General features: G+C 44.4%; 1 protein-coding gene across 4 annotated transcripts in view; it reads right to left on the bottom strand.

Annotated features, from left to right (window-relative positions):
* The window catches only part of Rapgef4 (Rap guanine nucleotide exchange factor 4), a 285,813-nt gene that overhangs the window by 12,716 nt on the left and 251,524 nt on the right, over positions 1–21,573 (bottom strand). For all 4 annotated transcript variants that reach the window (XM_034494585.2, XM_034494587.2, XM_034494588.2 and 1 more), the window contains 12 exons: positions 21,243–21,393; positions 19,080–19,168; positions 18,349–18,379; positions 18,052–18,130; positions 17,513–17,659; positions 15,623–15,720; positions 10,378–10,503; positions 9,795–9,973; positions 6,752–6,842; positions 3,015–3,065; positions 2,171–2,258; positions 1,701–1,765 (listed from right to left, as the gene is read on the bottom strand). In XM_034494585.2, the coding sequence (XP_034350476.1) occupies positions 1,701–1,765; positions 2,171–2,258; positions 3,015–3,065; positions 6,752–6,842; positions 9,795–9,973; positions 10,378–10,503; positions 15,623–15,720; positions 17,513–17,659; positions 18,052–18,130; positions 18,349–18,379; positions 19,080–19,168; positions 21,243–21,393 (1,195 nt within the window). The remainder of the gene's footprint in view (positions 1–1,700; positions 1,766–2,170; positions 2,259–3,014; positions 3,066–6,751; positions 6,843–9,794; positions 9,974–10,377; positions 10,504–15,622; positions 15,721–17,512; positions 17,660–18,051; positions 18,131–18,348; positions 18,380–19,079; positions 19,169–21,242; positions 21,394–21,573) is intronic.

Raw genomic sequence — 21,573 nt, 5'->3', positions numbered from 1 at the left:
GGACCATGCAGTTAACATCATCAGTCTCAAATCATAAAGTCAGCTTATTCTGCTAAGAATTCTAAGTTCTGTATCTCTGTGCCCCTGTGTTTTACAGCTCAGTGGTTGGTTTGGCTGCCTCTTGGTCTTAGGATGTTTGTTCTTCTGTGTAAGTGATTCAGAATTCTTTCCTTCCTTCCTTGTTTCCTTCCTTGCTTGCTTGCTTCCTTCCTTCTTTGCTTCCTTCCTTCTTTGCTTCCTTCCTTGTTTCCTTCCTTGCTTGCTTGCTTCCTTCCTTCTTTCCTTCCTTCCTTCCTTCCTTCCTTGGAAATGCTTGGAAATGTTTTAATTCTCTATGCTAACAAGTAAGCAAAGAATTTTTTTCTTTTCATAAAAAAAATTACCAAACTGATACCATGGCAGAGATGTTTATGCCCTACCTTTGGTATATGGGAGAGAAACCATGGAGAAACCATTTACTGGTACAGTGTCTTTCAGGAGTGTATGCTTATGTCTGTTTCCTCAATTTAAGACAGTGGAACCTACCAACCAAAGCTGTGTTTCCTAATCGTAAGCTTATAGTGAATGAGGCTGAGCCAGAGCCCATGTGCAGTGGAGTGTTTCAAATTCTTCTGCAGACATATACACTAGCTTGATTTCAAGAAACAATTAGAATTTCAGGTCTCTGATAAGAACTCTCCAGTACTTTCTGACTTACAAGAAGACTCATGCACCATGGCTCATCCATCTGCCTAGAGATGAATAAAGCAGGCATGAACCCCATTTTTTTTGTTGAGGAAACAGACTCACACAGAAGATGAAGAACAAAGGGAACTGGGTATTGACCCTAAATGTCTTCTAAGTTCCAAAGCCAGAGACACATTCGCATTGCAAAAACATAATCTTGGGCAAATGAGTGCATCCTGGGAAATGTCTCCAGGATACATGGCAGCCCAGGGATTCGGAGACAGTGTGGCATTCCATTGACACGGACTCTGTAGCTAAAGAAAGGCTTTGGCAAGGCCTGCTTTATTGCCTCACAGGAGATAAGAAAACAAATTTTGAAGTACCTTTGCCAGATTCCCTCTCCTGTGGGTGGGGGCCTGGGTAGATAGAGGAGAAGGGGCTGGAAAATAAGGAATATAAAAGTGCCAGTTTCACATTTGTTCCCAACATTTCATTGTTGTTATTGTTATTGTTGTCGTTATGGTGATCTCCGAGTCTCCAAGTCCCCTCTCTGAACTTGAGTGAACTTTATGAGACCAAACAATACACACTTAGATTAATACCCTATAATAAAGGTCGGTTGTAGTGTTGCCTCTTACCTACATCCACTCCAGTTGGCCCTGGCAGATAAACATTTCAAAGGCATCCTGGGGCAGTCTAGCTAGCTGCACAAGCCTTACAAAACAACAAGAAACGCAGAAGTCACTCTTGAACGTTCGTGCGTTTTAACAACAGGCAGCGGAGGGACAGAAACACACAGCATAAAAGCCAACTGCTGCTGTGAGCCACAGCACAAATACCATTCAGCTCCACAAAAGAGAGCTGACAGCAACAGACAGAGCCAATTTGAACCAAATGTTTCAAAACTCCATTCTGTGTAACTACCTTTGTCACACGGCAGCATACACAGAAGTTATTTGCCTTATTAGTATAAATGCAAATTTTATTTTAGGAAAAAAAAAACATTGTAGTTAAGGTTATAATACTGCACGTACCATTTTTTCAAAGTTTACTAGATTGTCAATGAACGTCTTGTTCCCCTCGTGAGTAAATGTCATATCTGTAAAGAAATAAAAGCCACATTCTAGTCACTAACCGAAATATGTCACACTAAGAAAGTACAATAGCACCATTAGCATATGCAGGTAGATTTGCATAACACTCTGGTTGAAAAAGCTGATAATAGTTTCTTTTATGTCAGGTGTTTAACTTTCCAAATCACTTTACCTGAGGTTAGTAAAATCTCTACCGTAAAGCCCTCTCACTCACTAGGCTTCTAAAGCACGGGCTTTTCATACTGCTGCGTTCCTGCCTTCCAACCCCTTTAAGAGAATGGAGCCCAAGAGTGGGAGCCAAGAGAAGTGGAAAGGCAGTCGTCTGGCCAGAGAGCCTTCTCAGAGGGTGCTGCTCTTCTTCACCCCTCAAGTGCTCCCTCCCGCCTGGCCTGGGTGTGTCTTCAGATTACCTTTAATAAGCAGGGGCATGAACGGGATGAGTGGAGGCTCCAGTTTAGCTGCTGTCAGCCTGTACGCCCTGTGGTTTCTGGAAGGATCCTTGGGAGAAACCAAAGTGTGGTTGGTCAGTGATGAGTGATACATGCCACACCCCCTTTTAACCTCTTAGCACACAAAGGATCCCACAGCTGTGTCTTTGGGGGATGAGATGTTATGGAAGAAAGGCAGATTTAAACAGGTTTGGTTTGTCTTTAAAACAACTTCACATACAGGTGAGACAGTACCATGCTGTTTTTTTGTTTCTGTTCTGGTTTGAAGGCACCCACAGGAGCCAAGGGGAGGCATTCCTCTGAATACAAAAAAAAACCATGTAAAACAAACCTCAACAGATCCCCACTCCATGAAGCCCTACCTCCTTGGCTCTCTGCCCCATCCTCTACCCAGCATAGCCATTCCTAACTTGCCCTCTGAACCATTCCTTGTCCCCCAGCAAGAGCCATTCACTACTTTCCTGTCTGGTAACACCTCCCAGACAACAGGGAGACATAATTTTGGCAAGCCAAGAAACGTAGCTTCAACCCATAGCCACCTGAGCGGTGTTAGGTAGGGACCCTATTACACTGCTTTTCTAACCTACACAAATTGACCTTATGTGGGACATAAGTCCTCTTTAAGTTAGTTCCTGAGGGTGCCATTCATTAGTCAGACATGCTTGTTTTAGCAGCACTAAAAGGGATCATAAAGTTCTTAAAGTCATACAAGGACGGATACAATTTCTACAATGAGAACTTGAGCTAATCAGAAATTGGATTACTGCGGACAGTGAGCAGAGTGAAAGAAGAGACTGTCACTTACCATTAAGCCCTCAAATTCCGCATAGAACTTCTTAAACTTGCTCGGCAGTTTCTGTTAATCAAATGGAAATGACACACACATCTGTCAGAGTCTCTATCTAGATATGGATTGTGAGCTACTGTGTCTAAGGGAAACACATTTCTTCTGGCTCCTAATCAAACACCTCTGAGCCGGGGTGAACTATCATGCCCCCCTGGCGCTTGAGAATAATCTCTGGAATATAAAGAACTTGCCTTTGAAAAGTCTTAATGTAGCTGAACTTCAAGAAGCTATAACACTTCTGGCCTTACTGCTTTTATAATGTATTCTTGACTGGGTGATTCAAAATCAGGTCTGCCTGCATTCCTGAGACCATAAGCAGCCAGGACCCTCCAAACCCTTGTTTATCTTAACTCTTTGATTTCCCCAATTAGACACTTAGAATGGAGAACGTTAGATTTAAGGAGACTTAGGAAGATGATGAAACCTTCCTCCTTTCCAGAGAAAGCCATGGGAGAGAAGGGCCTTCTTATTTCTTTTCTTTTAATTTTTTTTTTTAAACTGGCATTTCCCCAGTGCCCAACAGCACTGATGTATGGAGGGACTTAGTGTCCTTTGAATAGTTGAAGCCTGTGCACTAGGGATGGAAGGTATTAGTCTCACAGCCTGCTGGTTCCTAAGCCACAGCTGGCATCCCTGGCTCCTTGGGCCCACATTCCCTGCTTGCTTTTCTGCTACTTCCCTTATATGCTCTGAGCTGCTTTTCCGAGGGAACACTTCTGCCTGGTTTCTCTGCCTAATGGAGAACTGGAGAGTTCTATCAGGATGCTGGCTTCTCCTGACAGCACCAATCGGTGCACCTGCTAGGAGAGGCCAGGACATCAGGGCCAGATCCCCCTTCAATCCAGGGCTTGCCATTTTGCTGAGAGTTGTTTTTGCAAAGCTGAGCTTTCAACTGACCAAACCAGGGGGCAGAGCAATGTGTTTCCCACTGAGACTGGGAAAGCGCCAGCAGAGCAGAGACCTACAGATTCCCAACAGTCCTGCTCTGCCCAACGACCCGCCTTCTACAGCTGTTCCACCGAGTAGCCCCCTGCAGTCCTCACAAAAACTCCCTCTGTTCTCCAGCTTGTGTCTCAGACTGTCATAGTCCCCTTTAATCACCCGTAAACTCCTGTTTTTGTTTCTGTTAGCCAGTGCCTTACACATCTTCCACATCCCTGAGTACCCATGTTCAAGGATGGGGAAACCTCATATTATCTCTCAGAAGATGCATTTAAGGCTGAAAGCTGCAGTGGATGCAGGGGCCTGAGGATATCTCTCAGAACATTCGGAACCACCCGGTGGTAATATATATAGTCCATTTTAAAAATTAGACCTCTTTGGAGCTGGGCATGGCAAAAGACACCTTTAATCCAAGCACTCTAGAGGCAGAGACCGGTGGATTTCTGTGAGTTCCAGGCCACCCTGGTCTCCATAGTGTGTTCAAAGCCAGCCGGGGCTAAATACCCAGGACCACATATTGAACAGACCTACTTGGATTAGATTCAAATATTCACGGATACAGTCCACTTTTGACCACACCTCTGTCATCCCAGCTCTCTCTTAACTTAGCTAGGATCTCAGACAGAGCCAACAGGCAACATGGCATTTGCATTTTTTTGTGGCTCTCAAGACTATTCTCTAACTACATACTATTCCAAGAGAAGTGTCTTGGTAGTGGTTATTAGCCAATGCAGGAGAAGGCTAGCAACCTCAGCAGCCATCTTGGTTGTCACTGCTTGTGTGTGCGGGTGGGTGTGAGGCAATAGGAAGTGCTTCTGAATACAGTGGGCGTGGCCAGAGATGTTAGTTCAGTACTCTACAGAACACAGGCAATCTTCCACCACAGGGACCTGTCCTCCCGGCCGGGCCGTAGAGCTAAGGCCAGCACTCTTAGCACTTCATCTCAGATAGGGTTCGCACCCTGCTTCAAGCCCTCTTCTTACTGTAGGCTTCTGTATGTCCTCTTTTGCCCACTGATTGGTTTACAGTTGTTCTACCATCCTCTGAGATCGTGCACCGTTCCTCCCCCTGTTCACGTGGCTACTCTGGTGCTCATGGAAACTGTGTGAGATGCCCTTGGAAAGCTTGCATCAAACACAGGGAAATGACCCAAAACCAAGGTGCTCATGAGCGCAAGCTCAACGTACAGAATTACATAACCACACTTTGCCTTAGAAAAGAAAGAAAGGTTGATACATTACGAAAGGCTACTCTTTTCTGTCAGAGATACGCAATGACAGAAATAGAAGTTTGTAGAATCATGGCACTCTTACGCCAGTAAGGGACTGGCCAATTTACTGCCTTCTTTGATGACAATAAACTGGCCGTTTAACTGGCTGCACCCTCCCTGGGGGCCTCGAGACAGTCTGGAGTTTTCAGAGAGTATTCCACCTCACAGCCTATAGCTGACCTTCATGGGCCCTCAAAAAACTTTAAAACTTTTCTTTCTTTCCTAACCAACCAATTTGGACTTGGTGTGGGGGATCAGAAGCCAGAGGCAGACTGGGATATGCAGACTCTCAGAGGGGAACCCCAGATCTCTGGAGATTCCAGGTAGCTTTGGTCAGCGAGACACGGGCACTACACAATGTCCGCACTACTTATTATTGGCAGACCAAGTCTGTTCTTTCCCTGCCTGGAAGACGATCCAGCTGCGTGGCTCACAGGCCTCTTCAATTCCCTCATGCCTATATTCAGGGGATGAACTGCTGCGTGCCGCATCTGCCTGGAATTTTAAGAGCAACTCAAGACAGAAGGACTTGCAAGGACCTGCCCTATAAACAATGGAAATATTTGGGAGAGTCAAGGGAAGAAAATAGTTTCAGGAGGGAAGTGGGCAGGGAAACAACTTCACAGGGATGTGGACACAAAGGCTGATGTTAAGCACAGGGCAGAGTGGGTCTCAGATATTCCTTGCCCTCTCTTTTTTTCTGCAGTCCCTCTGACACATGCTTGTGTGTATTTGTCAGGAGTCTATTTTTGTGAGTCTGTTCTGTTAGAGTTTACCGTTTCTTCAACCATGCCACATATAAGGGGAGAAATACATTCCAAGTTCTAAGCGAATGCGAATGCCACACGAAGGTGTCTGTCTTTGAACCGTCAATGAATCACTCGTCGGTCCTGTTTGTTTCAGACCTTCACAACACACCTGCCTAACTTTAGCTTCAAAGACAGTCCATGCCAACTGTTGCTCCTCTTTGAGAGGGGCGAGTCGCCAGGTGGTTACAGGACATACTTCACTGCTCCCGACAGCTGGCCTCTGGGTTGTTCCTCCCAGAAGGAAAATGACTACTCGGATAAAATGGACCCTCTACCCTCTTTCACTGAGGTAAGGCTCAGGGCAAAGGCAATAAGCAGACATTTCAGAGACAACTGAACCTGCAAACAAAGTGACCTTTCCAGCCATTCGAGCAATAGCGTTCCTTTATGTTTATTCAAGACCTGGATTTAGGATTATTTACATTGTAGCAAGGGGAAAGCTAAGGTTCTCCAACCCTCCCCCACTTCCTCCACTTGGGCAATAATGTTTTTAAATTCTCACTCTGAGGTAACTAGAAAAAGACTGGTCATCTCCCTCCAAGGGTCCCATCTTTCCCATTGTTATACCAGTGTGAGTGCGGTTTCTAAAAAAAAAAAAAAAAGCTCACTGGTGAGCCTCTGTTCTCTGTTGTTATTCCTAGGGCACAATTCCCTGCCAGCAGCAGCTTACCTACCTCCCACGTTAGTGCCAAGCGGCTCACGGCAACATTGCTGAGTCCCATGACGATGGCGAAAAAAGAATTTAGATTTTTGTACTCCTTGCAGCTGAAACATAAGAGGCACGTGTTTAAGTAGAATGCCACTTTTGAACAAGATTTTTTAAAAAAAAAAAAATAGAGTTCTATTTTCTGATAGTCATTAATATTTATCAAGACTCGTTTATATTAACGGGCAGTGACAGATTTAAGGCACTGCTAGAGTTCTGCTTGGGTGACCATGCTCTGCGGCGCCACAGCCCACTCTAGTTTTAGAAAGTTGATAGTTTTGGTCCTTGAGGTTTCAGTTTTGAGAAGTAATTTAAATTCACTTCCCCTAAGGGTTGTTATTCTAATCCTAAACTTGCTAACGGTTGTAGTGAACCTGGAAGGAGGTGGGAAGACACATCTCATAGGATTAGGAAAGGGAAGGCAAAATAATTGGAGAATTTGAGTCTTGGAGGTGGGTACTCTGACCTGGCAGGTAGGAAGGGGTTAAGGATGCCACAATGCTGTGGCCACCCTAGTTTCTGTATGTTACATTACTAAATTGTTAGAAAGTATCAGTTTACAAGGCCTGGTCCCTGTGGGTTGAGCAAATGCTCTCCCTTGAGTTTTAAGTTGGGAGATAATCACATCAGTAACACAATAACGGTATTTTTAGTTTTACTGACATTGGTAAGGTTGATAATTTTTTGAGTCTGTGCTTACACCATTATGAATATTTATGAATTTGAGAATGAAGCACTTGGATCAAGCATAACTTCTTATTAAAATGGTGATGTTATCCCAAGTGCTTGGTACACCTGATGGCAGACAACCACAACCACACACCCTAAGTTCTCCATACCAAGCCCCTAAAAAGGGAAAGCATTCATTGCATAATAAACAGAAGACTTTCACCACATCATAAACAAATAATGTTTGAACAAACATTTTTGCAGAAGGCTCATCGACTGGTTGCTTTGGCTGCTCGTATTCAACTCAAAAGGTAGCAATGAGCAGTTCTGCGCATGTCTGTGGAGGCGGGGGGGGGGGCGGGGGGGGAAGCACTTCAGAAGAAGTGGAGGGGAGCTGCTCACACACGAGAAAACAAGCAAGGACATCGTAATGCCAGGGGAGTGGCTCCCAGGACAAGGGCCAGCGTCTCCACGTACATAAGCTGGCCTTTGCCTTGTGCAAGTGACTTGGAGATAATAAATGCAGATCTGCAGACCTGCTCTGTTTCCAACTTTGCTTATCGTTCAAGGCAAGTCAGGAGATGACTGTCTCAGTTTCTTCTCCCATGAACACAGCACTAAAACACCTACCCCAGCTCTGCCCCTCAATTTTGCCAAGCTCCAGACTGGGCCAAGAACTTAAGAAAAATGCTCCAGCTCTCTAAAGACAGCAAGGAAAACAGATACTATTATCTACCTCAGTGCTTCTCAACTCTCCTAATGCTGAGACCCTTTAATACAGCATCTCATGCTGTGGGGACCTCCAACCATAAAGTTATTTAGTTGCTACCTCACGACTGTAATTTTACTACTGTTATGAATTGTAATGTAAATATCTGATCTGCAAGATACCTAATATATGACTCCCAAAGGTTGAGAACCACTAGCCTACAGGTTTCTGGTCGTTCTTGTAGACTCAGGGTTATGAAAGTCTATAGTCTGTAATAGCTGGGTTGAGTAAACAGGTTCATTGTGGGACAGTAGCCTCAGCACAGGGCCGAATATGGTTAAATGATCAGCTGATATACAGGGAAAGCCAAGTCCACCAATATAATCCAGCAAGAGTCAGGAAGATAAGAGATACATTACAAAGGCACAAACAAACAAACAAACAAACAAAAATCCTGGGTGTTTTGAGCCTTTTCTGTGTTGCCTCCACAAAATGACAGGCAGGTCTTCTCTTCCCTTCTTGCTGCATTTGGCACCAGCACGCTAAGGTGAAGAGAGAACATGCTTCCTGTGATGGGAAAGCACACCCTGTCATAGTTTCCATAATCCACTCATTCCAAACACATGAAGGCATCTGCTCAGTGCACAGAGGCTGTCCGTGCTGCTAGGGAAAGCGGCTACACTAAACCTTTCTTCAAATAGCCAGCGTTTCCAAAGGCAGGGCAAGCCGCACGTGGATTCAAAGGATCTGGTATTCTATTGTCCCTTCAATTTTTTTTTTTTTTTTTTTGGCAAAACAACTCAAGGCATTTGGCAAGCTGGCTTCTATAAAACACCAAGCCGCTTTCCCTTCTTTGTTTAGCTCTGGAAATCAAGAGTGTGTGTGGGATCTGAACTGTTTGGCTCAACAAAATGCCTGGCTGGGGTCGCTTATTCGCCTAACCTTCCCGAGCTCGGGCTCTGCATTTAGAAAGGGAAGGAGTCTCGCAGCACAAGCCACATTTAGCTTTCTTATTTTTAGCACTGTGGTGATACCAAAAACATGGAAGTAAACAGGAGGTTGTCAAGCATATCTAAATAGCAGGAGAAGATTAAATTCATGTCAGGGAGAAACCTAACTGGCCCCTGCAGTAAATAAATTGTTTCCCAAGAAGTGCTTTTAAATAGAATATTTATAAGATGTTTGCTTTCTCTGATGTGCATGGAGATGATTTCCTAGTGCCAGGTTAGCTGGCCTTTATGCATTTTACTGATTTTATTCTGCCTGAGCTGTGTGAGCCTCTGTTCCGGCATGTTCTACTGCCCTCTACTGGTGAGAACGTGTTATGTGCCACATTGGCTTCAAGAGCCTTACAACCAGTTTCTAAAAGGAACTTTCATTCTTCAAACAGAGGAGGGGGAAAAAGCTGAGGAGTTCAGAGAAAAACACAACCCCCCCCCCTTTGACTCCAGCATCAGTACTACAAGATGTTAATTTATATATTGATGTTAACTATTAATATGCTAGAAGACATTCTTCTCTTCCAAGAATTCAGCGGCTGGTGGTTCTTACGCCCGTTTCACTTTTTAAGGTGAATTTCACGATAACATAGTGCAGGGACATTTTTTTTTCCTCCAAAGTTAAAGACACTTACTGAGCCGCTATCTTGATAAATTTTTTCAAAAGCTGAACACGTTTGCTGAGCTGGGAACAAAGGCAGATCTCAGTGACAACCCAAAACTGAATTTCATTAAATCTCTTCAGGAACAAATCCAAGTTTGCTGTGGTCTTTTTAAAATTATGCCTTCCAAATGTGTGGTAGATTAGCTCCAGCTAGAACAGAAAGGAAAACAATTTTACTTATTTGTTGGCTTTTAAATCAAAACGCCAGCCTGGCTCCTCTATTTGTCAGGAAAGTGTTCTATCAAGCAGCAGATGTGAATTCAATCGCTAACCCGGATGTACCTTGTCATATAGATTTGAAGGGCTTTCGTGAAGCTTGTGGAATATATAAATATAAACTAGGTGTTATTGGCTTAATAGACTCTGGAAGACATAGCATAGCATCACAGAGATTTTTTTCTTTAATACTTAAAGATTTTTTATAAGCTCGGCATGCACAGAACCCATCATGTGGTTTCCATATGGCAGCATATGGAAGTGTGTGTTGAGTCAGGCCAGCAGGCTTGATTCAGAGTCCTATGGAGCCTGTGTGCACTCCTTACTGGGCACCTTACCTCGTGCACGCAGTTGAAGAGTTCCCAATCATATGTTGTCATCTGGTACGCCAAGTCTTTTGAGCTCATCAGTTCAAATGTTCCCACTGTCCCAGTGGTTGGGCCTTCCTGTTCTGGCAAGGGAGTCTGGGAATGATTGTGAGAAACTGGATCAGAACCACAAAAGGGACCAGTACTTAGTGCCAAATGCTTTCAGGAGTTTTTGATGTTGGAAAGGATTTAGGGGATACTTTCGGGTATGTTTTGAAATGTCGGGTTTGAGGTTAAAAGTGCCTTTGCTGTTTGTTGTACTTTCCTGGAGGCCATCTTTGTCATCACCATCGTCAACCATCGAAAATTACCACCAGTGTGGTTGCCAGCATCACCACCACCACCATCTCAAGTGTAGGCCATGGCAAATAAGGCTTGGCAAAGTATGAGCAGGGATCTCCTGTGCCTGGGGATTGGTGCGGGCAGGGGTGGGGGGGTCTGGGGATTGGTGAGTGGATACCTGGAAACTCTTCCTTTTCCAAAGTAAAGATGGAAGATACTCTTGGATGCCTTCCCCTCATGTTTCCATAGAAACTATTATAAAGCCAAATACTAGGACAGGAGTTTGAGTTTTTACCCACAGTACTACTTAACTCCTGGTGGTGACTGAGGCCAAGTTGCCACAGCCACGTCTTCACACAGCACCTAAAGTAGTGAAGTAGCAGAGAGTGGTGTGAGCTGAGTCTACAAAGGATTTCCAAGTCCTCAGCCTGACCTGAGAGCAATTGGGTGGAGAATGTTATCTACATGTTTGGGGCAAGACCAGACTCTGCTACTTTGACCAAGACTCTTGTCAAAAGTTTTCTTTTGACTCACTTATCTCTTGTTGTGTTCTAAGAAATGCTATAAAGTGTTATAGAGTATGAAGTGTTTGTGAGACGAATGACAGATGGAGTGTATAATACCTTAATACTTATCTGTAAGACTAGGAATGGGTATTTAGGAATGGATATATATGCATACACACGAAATATATATATATACACACACACACATATGTAAAGAATATTTGCCGATATGATGCTAACAGTATTTGGATATTCAACACTCATGTCACGGAGCTAGGAATGTAACTCTGGGTGAGCACTTTCCTTGTGTGTACAAGGCTCAGTGCTCCAGTCTCAGCATAAATTTAAAAAAAGGACTCATGTTAGAAATATTGGAAATATTACTATTATACAGATTTCATCAGCATCTTCACTACCACTGTATTCAAGGAATGTCCCCAGCATTCTAGACACCCTAGAAATGACATGCTCAGGGTGTAGGTGGCTCCTGCATTGGAAAGTTCATCTGTGAGCTGAGTAATCAAGTTTACAGAGTAATAGAGTCAACCTCCATCAACCGGCGTGCTGCTACTTGTGGATACAGTTACTTGCTGGACTCCATTTGCACATCTGGAGACAGAGTATCAACAGACTAGACTATTAGGTACATAGACAAGCAGATGGGAGCACCTGAATGGACTTTTTGAAGCAGGCTGCTTATTGGGAGTCAGTGTGTGATGGAGGATGAAGAGAAGCAGTGAGCAGGAGCGTGAGAAAGGCTTTTCTCAGGACGGCTCATGCTTCTGATAGATAGCAAGGGTGAAAATGAGGAAGCTGCCAAGATGTTTGATTTGCAGGAACAGATTGCAGAGAGGGACCAAATAACAGCTCTTAAAGAGGGTCTGAGTACCAGATCAGTAGATGGTTTGTCACAGGACAGATACTAGATCATGGCTTCAGAAAACAGCAGACTGAACACAAACCCCACTGTAGCAACACATACTCCATATGATCCCTTAATCTTTTGACTGTCTGTCTGTAGTTCCAGTAAATCAGGGTTATATTACCCAAGTTGGCAACTAATATTGAGGCTTGTTAAAAGGATTAAATGGGAACAGTTTAAGTGCATCGTGTAAATCCAGCCCTCAGCACAGGAATGTCCCCTCTCTCAGATTAGGTCACTTTCCAGAGGGGTTGCACTACGACAAATGCACAGGAAAGTGTGGTTAGGGCAACATTAGGTTAAGAGCTGAATATGGGTCCACTTTGTAGAGTGCAAAGAACAGGGCAGAAAGCAACAATTCCAAACAGAACCGGTGCTGGTAGGCAAGTAGCTTATGGAAGTAGCTGAGAATGGTTCCATCCCAGGGCATGTCTTCAGTAGAAGAGCAGGTGAAGCTCTGAAATCCCTGGTCTCAAGACATCGTTCTCAGGTCAGCCGGGCTCTCTGTGGTCTCCCTTCTCCCCTGTAGCTGCTGCTGTGAGCATATCCGCTCTGCTTTGCTCTACAGCTGCTTCCCATTCTACTCATTAAGTCTGCTCTCTTCTTGAGGACGGAGTAACTCCATCTACCTGTATCTCTAGCACTTCCTTGAGGTTTTATGGTCTCTCATAGATGGGGCTGGTTAACCCAACAACTCCTGTGAAGATTTCAGCACTAAGAAAGATGGGAAGCACTTTTGATAACGGAGGTTTTGTTATCATCCCTACATCCTTTCAGAGGTTCAAGAAAACCCTGAAGGAGAACCTTTCTCTGAAATGGGGGTTTACATGTGTAGCCTGGATCCCAGAGGAAACACTTCCTTGGGCCATTTTCTTGTGAAGATGTCCCACTGGCCAGATACTGCAAAGCTTACATAGGATCTGCACAGCACAGGTATCTGAGAACTGACAAGTTCCTGTCTCTAGACCCCCATAGGTTCCGCTTCAACCTTATCGAGAGATGAGATTTTTACTAATGTTGGGGGAAGGCAATTGGAAGAACGGCATTACTATGATCCTAATCCAGAGACTTAACACATAAAAAGGGGGTGCTAATTGTCAGTGTAATTGCTGACTACGCGACCTACACCCCAGTACCCACCTTTGCTTGTGCTATAGCCCTGCCTCTATAGTGCAATTTGTCATAGTGAGTTCCCTCTGATGACACACTGGTCATCACAGGTCCTTGAGAAATGGACTATGAAGGGTTTGTCTTTGAGACTGTCCCATTGCCAGAAACATCCACAGACCATGGAATGATGTGGCAGACACTAAATAAAAGTCTTAGGAACCAGTGAGTGGGTAAAAGCAGGGCCAAATTACAGTACACTGAAGCTGTGTTGTAATTGGCTCTGTACTAACATTTGTATTCAAATAAAAAAATTTCAAGAGAGCAAAGCTCTGGAGCGCAAGCCCTTCCGCAGTGGGGTCAGCACGGGCTCTCGACTCGTTTTAGACATCACAGTTTAACACTGAGACTCGTTCTCTTCTGGACAGCTTGGGTTACTCTCTTCCTAATTTGACTGTCATTGTTGTAAGGACAGAGGCCCCTGGGCACTTGTCATGCTAGCTGACACTTGGTAAGTGCGTGGTGATAGCTTCGAGGGTTCAGTCAACATTCCACACTGTAGTCACCCTCTGGACAACTCTTTCTAGAAAGATGGTCACCATAGGGATGTTTTAGTAAGCCCAAGAGGGAGCTGCAGGTAAGGTTTGCTCTCTCTGAGCACAGAGAGGTACACAGCACCCCCCAGCTGAGAGGCTCTTGTCCAGGGTCCTTGTTGCCAAGCAAATTCCTTCCAACCATTCAGGCCTTAAAATGGAAGATAAGCAAGAGCCTAGAACTTGGAAGGCCGCAGGACTGTGAGCAATAAACAGAAGCTTAAAAAGTTAGTGTCTGCCCCCAGGGAGCTGGAGACAGTCCACGTGCCTAACTATCCACCCCCTGGCTCAACACAGCAGCCAAGAATCGGCTGGCAAGAGAGGCAAACACTTCACCCGGCACCTTCGATGGACCTTCAGCAACCTTAAACAGCAACACTAGTTGTTTAAGGCATTAGTTTCCAGGAGAGGGCATGTGGACTCACAGCATTTTTTTTAAAAAAGTATATGTGCATGCATGATGTGTGGGGAGCAGAAGGGAAAATGTTCTCTGGCACCAGCGGAGGTCAGAGGACCATTTTGTAGAGTCACTTTTCTTCTTACATCTTTATGTGGTTTCCTGGCTATTTATTTTTATTTATTTATTATAATTCCCTAAATGTTGAGAGATGTTTATTCAGAAAGCAGTGACGGCAGGCTAATTAAAGAACCGAAGAGCACCCATGAAGGCTTGTGACTCTGTGCTGGTTCTAGGGTGAGTTGGGCGCTCTCGGGGCTTGGTTGGGGGAAAACAAAAGCACTGTGTCACATTCCTGAAGTGCTTAAGTGAAAGCAACATGGTGCCAAATGAGCTGTCCCACTGGGTCTGGTGGCACACACCTGTAATCCCAGCACGTGAGATACTAAGGAAGACTGAGATCTAGGAGCCACAAAACAAGACTACATTTTAGGGGGAAAAAATGAACAAAAACCCATGACATTCCCTGAAGCAGAAGCCTGTGTCCTGATCAGGGAAAACACGTCCTATCAAAATCTGAAAAGCATGTCTTGTTGATGCAGAGCTGGGTGGGAATCCAGGCCATCGAAGGGGCTCTGATTACGTGCTTAACCCAACTCCTTCCTAACGTTCTAGCAAGACCTGTCTACAGCTCACTAAGGAAACACAACTCTCCCAAGATGTCGGTGCCATTCACCTCTCACCCACGTGTTGTCTTTTATTCCCTCACAAGGGAAGCGTGTGTGTCCAGAGACAGGGAAACCGGGTTTGTGAAACTGAACGGGTCCTGTGGCTTCTAAGGTCTTCTGAAGCTCGTCAACCCCATGCTTAATTTCAGAGATAAACAGAAATGAACGTGTCTCTTCTCCACAGAAGTTCCCAGTGTCTGGGAACAAGTGTTCTGACCTCTGGTATCCCTATGATGATTCAGAGAGCCTGTTCAGGGAAGAGTCAGTCCTTCTAGACCCAATGGTGGCTCTGCCACGGGTCCTCACTCCGGAGTCTCCTAGGGCCAGTGCCCCTCTTGGTTGTGATTATTTCCCTCCTGATCTGAGTATTCTAATTTTGAACATTGATACTGAACTTAAAAGACATTTTTAATGAAAAGAATCACAACCAAGTCTCTGAAAGCTGGACTGTGTCCCTGTAGCAGTGGTACAGCTTGGCTAATTTCCACAGAAGATCATCTAAAGCCTGGAGCCATCATCTCCAGTGAGCACCTGAGGCTTTCCCGATAGACCACAGTGTAGAACAAGCCACATAGCAGTCAAGAATTTTTAGCAACCAGCCTCAGTGTGGCTGTGAAATTAAGCTGCAGACAAGGTTTTCTGATTGCACACGGTACTCTGAGGAGGCCATTCACTCTTACCAGTGAGTCGAATTGCTCTCGCGGGCAGGCAAACAGGCGTCCATTAATGGTGAGCGTCGTAAATACTGAAACATCATTAGGTTTGAGCACCACCTTTTCTGTGAACATAAAAAGCATGAGATTGCCTATTAAATCCATCTGAGATTTGCTGCACTGCCCTAATCACACCAACAAATTGCCAGCTTGGTGAATTACCGGAACATGCAACGCGACTGCATAAAACACCGGAGCAAATGGATCCGCTGAATAAAAAGAGACAGTGCTTGCGTATAACCACAGTACTTGGGACAGCATCAGAAATGACCACACAATAGGAGTGGGCATACCCAAGGGTCAATTTGTCCAGATCTACTCTGCAACCATAATTATTTATAAAGTCTACATAGTCATTCAGACAGCAAGTTAGGTTTCTTGATGGTAACAATGCCTGACGCTTTGGAGATAGAAAGATCATTATTAGAAACCTTGGGGGCCCTTCAGAGATCTCACATGATTTTTAGTTGCAAAATATTTAAAAAAAAAAAATAATGTGTGCCCAGTAGGAAGCTAATAGCATTAACTACTTTAAGCACCTTTCTATATTTTATGAATTCATTTATTGAATATGTTTAGTATTTAGTACATACCAGACACTAGGAACACATAAAGAAATTATATGGAGAGATAAAATATAAATTAAAAATCCTAGTTAACACAGAGAGATAAGGGAATAGGGAATGAATGTGTGTGAGTGTGTGTGAGTGTGTATATGTATGTGTGAGTGTGTATATGTATGTGTGAGTGTGTATGTGTGTGTGACTGTGTATATGTGTGTGTGAGTGTGTGTGTGTGAAAGTGAGATGGGATAAGAGCCATAAGGCACAGCAGCAAAGGGGGTTAGAAAATATGTGTCAGAGGAACAGTTAAAACTTGAGATGGGACATCAAGGAGCAGGCTTCAGTGGCACCCTATCGTTTAGGTGAATGTCCGGTGTGTTGAGGTGACTGTGGAAGGATGTAATAAATGAATCCCAGAGGCCATCCTGGGTCTGAAGCAACTGGCACAAAATGGAAGGAGAGGTCTTGAGAATCCATCATCCACTTTAAAATCCTGTATCAGCGGAATCTTCTACCTTCAGACAGGGCAGAAATGCTTCACTCCATTCCTAAAGAACCCCTCAAAGGGCTGTAAAGCCATCACTGGGGAATTAACCTAACAGCTCCTTTCTGAACCTCCTCACTGCACTGTGGGTGACCACTGCCCAAACCCCTGCACCATAGGGTGCAGGCTTCCTTCTGACCTGGGAGCCCCTCCTGAGCATAGTGTGTCTAATTCATCCTTTCTGTCATTGCTACATTCAAGTGGTCAGACCATACAAGATGATACAAAATAACGTTTCAGGTAAATCTAGTCGGGGGGGAAAAGGAAAGGAATTTTAGTCCTAGGCTGGGGAGTAGAGTGCCCCTCATGATATTAGGGCACTGCTGGCTCTACTGGGTAGTGCGGAACTGTCATCGGTTGAAAAGAACAAGCCCTCAACTGTCCCCACTGCAGGCTTTTAGGCACCTGGAGTCTTTGCTTGTCAAACTACATGCCCCCTAAAAGTGCACCTTTCTCAGGAATTTCTTATTGCTGAGAGGCTCAGAGAGTTTCTTATGGTTTCTACTGAAAGAGCCCCCGGCTGACACAGATGCCAGAGAGTGCAGCTGCCTCCCATAAATCACTTCTCACTCCTTTGCGTGGGAATCTATTAGATAGGGGAAGTTAGACATTCCATAAGCCTGACTCTTCACACAACCTCTGCTATCCTTCTGGGTCACCGTGAATGGACTCAGTAACTCCTTGCATGGTTTTTATTGGACGGGATGGCTTATTTCATAAAAAGCCCACAAGGCTAATCTAAGCTGTTACCTCCTCCAGAGTTCATCTTGACAAGAATCAGGCCTTCCCCAGAGCCGAGTTTGTCGGCTACTGCACTGATGACTTCCTTCACCGAGGCAGCTATGGGCACACGAATGGTGGTATAGGTGTGGTCAATGCAGTAGACCTTGAACAAAACTGCAGAGATAGTTGACAAGGTAGTAAGAAAGTGGTCTCTGACATTCAAAGAAAAACATAAGCTATACATAGTACTTAGACATCTGTGGTCAGGGCCTGAGCAGACTCCCTGTTTTGTTGGGGTGGGGAGAGGACTTGGTGCTGGGCATCCATCCAAGCCCTGAGAGATCTCACATCCCTTAAGAGATGCTGACAGTTGGGGAGAGGCAGTGTCATTGAGGTTTGAGCAAGCAGCTCAGCTCTGTCTAGGTACTAGACCCCAAGAACATAACTTATCAGGGGACCAAGGAGCATACCCAAGAGTAGCTTTTGGTAGGCTCAAGGTGATGCCAGGGGGCAGATTTTAGCCAAACTATAAATATTCTACAGGAGAGATTGGAGAGATTGCTCACCCTCATCAGAGCCACGAATAGGCTGACGCTTCTGGGCCCTCTCATCACCTGTGTTGAACTGCTGCAAAAGCACCTTGTGCTGTAAAAATAATAAGCACACGTGGGTAAGAGAGAGTGACTAACAAACCATGACAGCTCAGAGAAGATGCACTCGAGAGGCAATTAGAGCCCCGGAATGAAGCAAATAGATTTTGTGTGTACAAAAGAGACATCACTTCAGTATCCTGCAATTCAGGGTCTCTGGATAATCTCGATGCTACAGGGTACAGACAGCATTGGACTCTGAAGAACACTTACCTTCTTCTGTGGAGCTTTTGCATCTTCTGAGCTACAAGAAGCAGAGAAAGCACACTGTTGAATGCCAATGCTACTGTTCTTTCAGATTGCTTTATTTATGTGTCACTTTAATCTTACGTTAGGCATTGAGATTCCACAGTCTCTCTGGACAGCAATGGGAGACTCCCTCATTTTAACAGTAAGAGGCCAAAACACAGGGAAACAGTGAAGCCACTAGCTCTTGTCACAGGCAGATCCGGAGCAGACCTGAGGTTAAATGCTCCAGGTCCTGGCTTTCAAAGTCAATCTAATAATATACTCACTCTCCAGGACTTAATTTAATAGTCCATTAATGGGAAACCCCCAAATCCATTTCAAGGACAGGAATATTTGCAATGGACAGCTTTAGCAGCAGAGAATGAATTTCCCATATAGGTAACTGTCTTCAAATATACTCAAATGCCATGGACTATTTTATTGCTGGGTTGTCTAAGGCACTCATGTATCTAGACCTGTGCTTGTCAAAGGGCAGCTTTCTTCTCTATAGCCTGCTAACACAAACGGCATCTGGGTCCTTCTGCTCATCCGGTCTGATTGCTACCTGTGCCTGGGGCCCATGTCACAGATCAGAACATATGACAGTCAGTGCTAGCCATTTTCACACGCAAAGACTTTTTTGGGAAGATGTTTTAATCATAAGGCAGGCACTCTCGTGATGGAAGTACCCCTTAAAGCAAAGCCCTCCTCCTTACATTTGTTTGACAATCTTCTCCAGCTCTGGCAGCTGTTCCTTGAAGGCAGCCATCATCCGTGCATCATCTGATACAGACACATAGAACTCCTGTAACCGGCAAAAGTCACAGGATCTTAAGAAGCGAAAGGGGCACAGTTCTCTAGACAGCGACAGGGTCATGCTTCTATGCCATGCACGTTGCTAGCATCCCCAGACAGTAGTTTCATTGAAAGAAGGAGGTGGTAGGGGAGAAGATGGGAGGGAGGAGGGAGAAGAGGAGGAAGTAGTTACGCATTTACATTCAAAATTGCTAGTGCGAAAAGGCCCTGGAACTAGATAGTGGTGAGGAAATGACCATGTATGAATTGTATATTTAAAAAGAGCTGAAATAGTAAGTGTTACATTCTTTGCATTTTGTCACAGTAGAATTAAAGCAACAATCTGCAGGTGGAGTTATGTGGTTAGTGTGAAAGGACACAAAGTGTCAGGTTTTGGAATGGGCCGCTTTTCAAAGCATCTTTAAAATTCGTTTCTGCCGGGCAGTGGTGGCGCACGCCTTTAATCCCAGCACTTGGGAGGCAGAGGCAGGTGGATTTCTGAGTTCGAGGCCGGCCTGGTCTACAGAATGAGTTCCAGGACAGCTAGGACTACACAGAAAAACCCTGTCTCGAAAAACCTAAATAAATAGATAAATACATAAATAAATAAAATAAAATTTGTTTCTCCCCAGGGAATTTTAATATTTATTTTTTCCCATTACTTTAGAATGTTTCGCTCATTTCCTGTTTGTTACTGGTGTGGTTGTTAATGGTACAAACACAGACGGAGCCTTCAACTGTAGGCTTGTGCTACAGTCCCATGTGTGATTGTCAGAGCTGTGCTGACCATTAGTGGTCATCAGCACCTGTGCCCCTGTCTCTCGGGAGCAATGGCCTCCATGGGGGGACCATGACCACCATGGCAGTCACAGGGAGGGGCCAAGTCAGCACATGGTCCCAATTGCCATATTTCTTATTTTCAAAATCTTTACTCTGTGAATGACTTTCTTCCAACCACAGTCCACTTTTCTTGATGCTTCATCAAAGTTGACACAGTACAAAGGAAGTATAATATTTTTTTTGAAAATTAATTTTAGAGCAAAGTCTTATAAATTTTGAAACAGAACCACACCGTCTTCTACCTGTACAGGAATGCTCTTGCTGAGTTCTTGGGGTGGGAGTAGTGAGGACAGTTGTTTCCCTTATCTTGGAAGAGTCATGTTCTATAGTGTCAGTTACCTGAAATCAACTACAGTTTGGAAATACTATATGGAGAATTCTATAAATAAATAATTCATAAATTTGATTTATGAATTTGATTTAAATTTGATACAGTAGATTATAGTATTTTTATATCAGTTATTGTAGTTTACCTCCTAGTGTGCTGAATTGACAAACTTCATTCTGAACAGATATGTGTAGAAAAAAGATATATACAGAACTTGGGGTCTTGGAGTATATCCATGAATATTGGGGTACCATTTAATCTAGGGTCAAAGGTCAAAGCCCATGCCACAGAGAAAAAAGGGAGTTGAGCTGGAAGTAGTGTTAACCAAGGTAAGTGGTGTTCGTTCAGAACTGCTGCTTCCTGGCTGTCATGACAGGTCCTCATTAAATCAACCTGCTTCTCAGCAGCCAACCCCACCTACCATTCGCCTTAGCGCTCTTACTCCTAAGAAAGTAAGTAACTGAAGACAGACCCACATGCACAAAACTGCTGTACAGTTATTCTAGGAAGGAGAAAGCAGAACAGTGTGGGCAACAGACAAATGCTTTTGTGGATAGTTACTGATGGAACGTCAGAACCTTTCATTACAAAGATCACACTGACATGGGAAAAAAAAATCTTTACAGAGCTAAGTAGAAAAAAGAAAGCAACCTGAAAAATGCTGGGTACTCATGCCATTACAAGTCAATCAAACATGCAAAGAACACAAGAGCAGACCATAATGTACCGCAATGTCACCACTCACAGAACTGGAGCGGCAGGACAATGGCTGCCGTTTTTCTTTTTATTAAAGTACTTGACATTGAACATGCTAACAAGGTCTAGAGATGGCAATTACGGAGTCTCTATAGAATTTGATGTACACCCTGTGTTAGGGGATAAAAGGATATTCTTGGGATGAATAACCCCCACATACCTCCAAGAAAGCCATGGCCACATCGTCTTCTTGGAGGAGATCACCATACATGGCTGCCCACTGCAGAACCAAGCGGATGACCCGCCTCTTGTTGTTGAGGGCATAATCCATTCTCTCCTGTTCTGTACCTTGAGAAGGCTGTGCGTGGTAAGTGCCAAGGAGTCAAGGAAATCACAGAGCTGCTTCCCAACCACTTCACTCCTATTACATGCAAGACAGATCCCAGATTTGGACTGAAGCAATCTCCCCCATGTTGGTCCTCAAAGAAACTCCCCATCATAGTGTCTGAAGCACACGCCCGCACATTCTTGATGCCTCCTGATAGCTGACT

Source organism: Arvicanthis niloticus, chromosome 2 (genome assembly GCF_011762505.2).
Source record: "Arvicanthis niloticus isolate mArvNil1 chromosome 2, mArvNil1.pat.X, whole genome shotgun sequence".
Classification (NCBI taxonomy): Eukaryota; Metazoa; Chordata; class Mammalia; order Rodentia; family Muridae; genus Arvicanthis; species Arvicanthis niloticus.
The sequence above is the reverse complement of the archived record's forward strand: the minus strand, read 5'-3'. Positions and strand labels throughout refer to the sequence as shown.